A 4543-nucleotide genomic window follows, 5' to 3' on the forward strand; every position below is an offset into this window, starting at 1 on the left:
TCGAACCATTTGAATAAAAATACAGCAGGGAAGGGGGCAAAACAGAGGCTCTCTTGATGTTTACTTTTTTTTTTTTGCCAAAAAGAAGAAAACAAAACAAAACTAAGTATTAGTTAGCCCATTCTGATTAAAATCTTCTGTTAATGATGATAGGTTTATAATTTTCTATTGAGAAAAACAATCTTAATATTCTAATAGTTTAAGGGCTCCTGTCAATCACGGACCCTCATAATTATCCTAATGTTTCTCCCCCATATGGCACCACTGACTGCACAGCAGTCACACTGCATTCCCTACAGTCATCTCAAAACTGTGAGCCAATGAACTTCCTCTGCAGAATGATAGTTGACCAAATTGGGACTGAAAAATTTGGCTATGAGCTAAAAAGTATAAAAATGTGATAACATCAGATTTTTTTATGACTTTCAGTTATTACTGGAATTACCAAAGATTTCTACATATTTGGACAATTAACCAGTCATCTGAACTTCCCCATGTCGTCCAAAGAACAATGACAGCTGCTTTAAAGACGTGATTGGACCAGTCCAGTGTCAATTAACAAAATAAACAAATGGTTAGATTTACCTTTTTCATGGGTGGGTCAGACAACAATATGAACAAAAACACAGTTGTGTGAGCCCACCAGGAAAGTGCCTGGTATGCCATATGAAGCTCTAGTGAAAGTTCAGTCAGGAAGACTATACTTTTTCATGCTTAGGCCTATGATTTATCTCTCATACCTTTTGCCATTAACTCCTCACATAAATGCTCAGTCATTATTTTCAGCTGTCATTGTCTGGGGCTGTGAATTGAGACATCAGCTGTTCTAACAGCTCATTCACAATTAACCAAAAGCACAGCGACACACCTTCTCTGTTAGACTATCAAAAAATCACAAGAGATGAAATGTGCTGAGGAAAATAACTTATACAAACCAGCATAATTATGAATACATTTCTTGTACACTATGACTGTGTGCATTACAGGTAATCTGGTTATAGCTATGGTGAAATGCAAGTTATAGACTTACTCATTTATGATTTTTTACATTTATGTTTATAGCAAAAATAATATTGATACATTTAAACAGCACCTAAAAAAATATATATATAATCGAAGAATATTTATCTTCTGGGTCTGGTTAGGAGAGACTCCATATAACCCTGGGACTGCAGAGATGTGTCCCACAGTGATTCCTGCACCATTTGGTAAAAACACTCCTCCAGCTTAGAGCTGCTCCTCATCCTCAGCACTTGTACAGTTTGGAAACACGGTGGTATCACATCTGTCCAGGGCCAGGGTAGGAGCTCCTATCTTACAGGTCTAGACGATGCCAAACTGAGCTAGGTCGCTCAGCTCCATGTCACCAAACGCCTCCCAGGGGCAGACCACTGCAGAGTCTGCAGGACAGAAAAACAAAAGGTGAGTCCAGACTAAACATTGAATAGTTCCAGACTAAACATGAAATTCACCCTCACCTCCAAGACCCTCCATCCCTGGGACGTCGTTGTCAAACCTATTTGAAAAACGCAAAACAAAACATGGAAACCAAAGTAAAAAAAATTTGCAAATATCAGAGTTGTCGGATGAAAAGCATGATGTCTGAACATCATTACTCTCACCCCTTCTGTCCAGCTTTGGGAGCCTTGCTCTTGAACTGCCTGGTCTCCTTCTGCTTGAACTTGGGGGGAGCAGCCTTGGAGCCTTCAGCTGCTGCTGCGTTCATCTTGGATCTTGATCATAAATAAGGAAAAATGTTTCTTTACTGATCATAAATGCTGGAGGAAAACTGCTGCTCCCCCACAAAACATATTTCCATGCGCTCCTATGACTCATACTTTATCCCCTTATGTTTTCCAACTTCTCTCTATGTGATTCTATTCATAACCTGTCTTGAACTAAATGCTCTTCTTATGTGCTTACATGTCATAAATGCCGTCCATATTTACAGTGCTCATCCTATTTTTGTCAGTCCCAAAGCCAGAGGTCAGAATCACAACACGTTGGTGAGGATCAGCGTGCAACACCTGAGTAGCAAAATCTGCCCCCAAACAAGATCTCATTATGTTCTGGGATGAGGGCAGATTATGACAAGGATTATAATCTGTTTGTTAACAGATCATATTTGACAAATCTGAACACCCCTAATCCTGGCCACCTCAAGTGGATCTGCATTACAACTGCTAAATATCAAGACATGAATCTTCACACAGAAGATACACTATTAATAAAATGTCATAAATAATGACAAATATCTGTAGCTATAGTTACCAAAATCAAAACACAATTTAGACAACAAGTTAAGTTTAACAAAGCAGACAAAAAATACCATTCAAACTTTAAAAGAAGACGAACAATATAATAAGGAAACATATTAACTTGTTAAATTAGTTAATTCATTGATTAATTTTATGGCTGTTGATAAATAAATTAATCAGTCATTGATGAACTCATCTTCAACTTTTGATTTCTGGAGTAATAAGTAAAAGATTACAGTGCAGTTAGTGAAGCAAAACTAGTAATAACAGGAGTGAATATTCCTTCCTGTGAATATTATATTTTGAAGTTTGGGTAAGTGTGGATTGGGACCTCAGGTTGGGAACAAGTGTTGTACAGTAGTATAGTAACAGAGGGGGTATTCCAAGTATGAATGAGATAGTTACAGATAAGGTATGTATACATAAATGTTAATAAAGTAAAACAGATATTTAAATAAATAAATTAATGATATATACTTTTCAGAAATTGAGACACAAAAAGGGGACATGTCTCAAAATAGACAAAACAGGAAGACCAAACTTTAGAGGACTTCTTCACAGAGCCTCTGAATATGAGTTGATGTGGGTCAGTACTAAGACTAAAAACCTTTATTTCAATTAATATTTATGACATTTAAGAAAGATCATATTGTGCCAAATTTGAAGACTTTTAAAGCATTATAAATTTAAGGAGGTCACATAGTAGCAGATAAACAAATAAAACCATGTACTAGACTAGAGTGATAAAAAGGAGTAAAACAATGTTTTAAAGTTATATCAAGGGTTAAAACATTGATACATTTCATATTATAAACCAATGGCAGCATTACTTTCACCATCACCATCCATTAGAGGTTAAAACTCTGCAGAAAGGTATAGAAGTTATTTGAATACTGAATTTGAGCCATAAAAATATTACAAATGTATCACTAGTAAACAAAAAGATAAATTAAAAGAAGCACACCTTTTTATGCTTTCTTATGTGTTTTCATTCTTGGCCTGCTGTTAAATGAGAAAACAAACTACAAGTGCACATTTAAGCTTACCGAACTACATCTCTAAGAAAAATGCACTTACTTGGTTTGCTGAAGGAGTGGATGCCAAAAAATGTTTTTTTTTGCAGAGAAGAAGCAAAAAAGCAGCTGCGAGACAAAGAGAGAGTCTTCTTTCTTCTCACAGTCTGTCTATTCTGTCTCATCATCATGCCATCAGCCTGCCTTTATAGCCTTGGTTTAACCACCGCCCACCTACTGTCTGTTGAAACATGGTGGTAATGAAACCACGAGGGCTGAGGAGTATTTTGAGTGTCGGCTTATAATAAGTCAGAGATAATCACAGGGACATTAAAGGGTCAGACATTTGAAAATGTTGTTATTTAAACATTTAAAATACTGAGATTCAAGTGTCCAACTGCTTTTTTTCTTGCAGTGTTTCCCATAAAAATCTTCAAAAACACAAGTGATATCCTAAAGCTTATCTGGTGATTTCACAACTTCCATAAAAAGGGTTTAGGTAAATCTACAATGGTTTCACAGCAGTTTTACTCACTTGTTGAAACTGATGATCAAATTTATTTTAATAAATACAGGACACTCAATGTTTATCAATTAGTAAAGGCAGTATGGCTTAGCCTTGGACAGGGACAGCATGGTGAGAGAATAAAGGATTAAAGGTAATAATCTCTCTCATACTGTAAAGTCAGGGGGATTATGAGACCTTTGCATAACAAGGAACATGTACTAAACTGTGTGAACTGAGTTGGGCTTTACAGGATCCAATTAACAGCATCAGAGATGTCTCAGCCCTTAAGGTTGAGACAAACACCCACGTGAACAAAAAGCAGGCTACGGTATGTAAAAAGACAAAAATACCTCTACTTACAATTACAAGATCAGAACAAGACAAAACAGCCATCATCTCAAAACAACATCCTGTGTCCATAGAAAAACACGTTTTTTTTTTATTATTATTCAAAAATGGCTGTGGCCAGTAAAGGATATGTGTAGTGCACATTTCTACAATAGACATTTTAAAGTGTTAATAATCTTGTTACTGTACAATAGATAAACAAATCTGGAAAAAGGCTAATTTTGGCACCAGCAGAGGATATAAACCCCCTGTAGTCTCCAAAGGCAATTTAGCTGTTCTTTACTGAACACAGCAAATCATTCAGGGATGATGGAAGATTTTTAAACACTCTGAGAAATGTGAGAAAATAAATCCATAAATAGCTTAAGTTTGGCACCAGGAGGATAATGGAATATCTCTACCAGGATATACATTAT

The 4543-nt window shown here is 36.1% G+C and overlaps 1 protein-coding gene across 1 annotated transcript; it reads right to left on the reverse strand.

The window, feature by feature from the left end:
* Window positions 1-907: 907 nt before the first annotated feature.
* On the reverse strand, window positions 908-3459 carry LOC117251769 (retinal cone rhodopsin-sensitive cGMP 3',5'-cyclic phosphodiesterase subunit gamma-like). Its single transcript, XM_033618303.2, has 4 exons — window positions 3336-3459; window positions 1623-1733; window positions 1479-1516; window positions 908-1400 (listed from the first exon to the last, which is right to left on the reverse strand). The coding sequence occupies exons 2-4, from the start codon at window positions 1724-1726 to the stop codon at window positions 1324-1326; spliced, it is 219 nt and encodes a 72-aa protein (XP_033474194.1). The 5' UTR covers window positions 1727-1733; window positions 3336-3459; the 3' UTR covers window positions 908-1323.
* Window positions 3460-4543: the final 1084 nt, after the last annotated feature.

The sequence above is a fragment of the Epinephelus lanceolatus genome, chromosome 2 (genome assembly GCF_041903045.1).
Source record: "Epinephelus lanceolatus isolate andai-2023 chromosome 2, ASM4190304v1, whole genome shotgun sequence".
NCBI lineage: Eukaryota > Metazoa > Chordata > Actinopteri > Perciformes > Serranidae > Epinephelus > Epinephelus lanceolatus.

Coding starts and splice junctions, on each gene's coding strand:
- LOC117251769 (XM_033618303.2), bottom strand. CDS start 1,726: ATGAACGCAGCAGCAGCTGAAGGCTCCAAGGCTGCTCCCCCCAAGTTC. Junction 1,517..1,622: donor CCCAAAGCTGGACAGAAGGG/GTGAGAGTAATG, acceptor TTTTTCAAATAG/GTTTGACAACGACGTCCCAG. Junction 1,401..1,478: donor AGGGATGGAGGGTCTTGGAG/GTGAGGGTGAAT, acceptor TCTGTCCTGCAG/ACTCTGCAGTGGTCTGCCCC.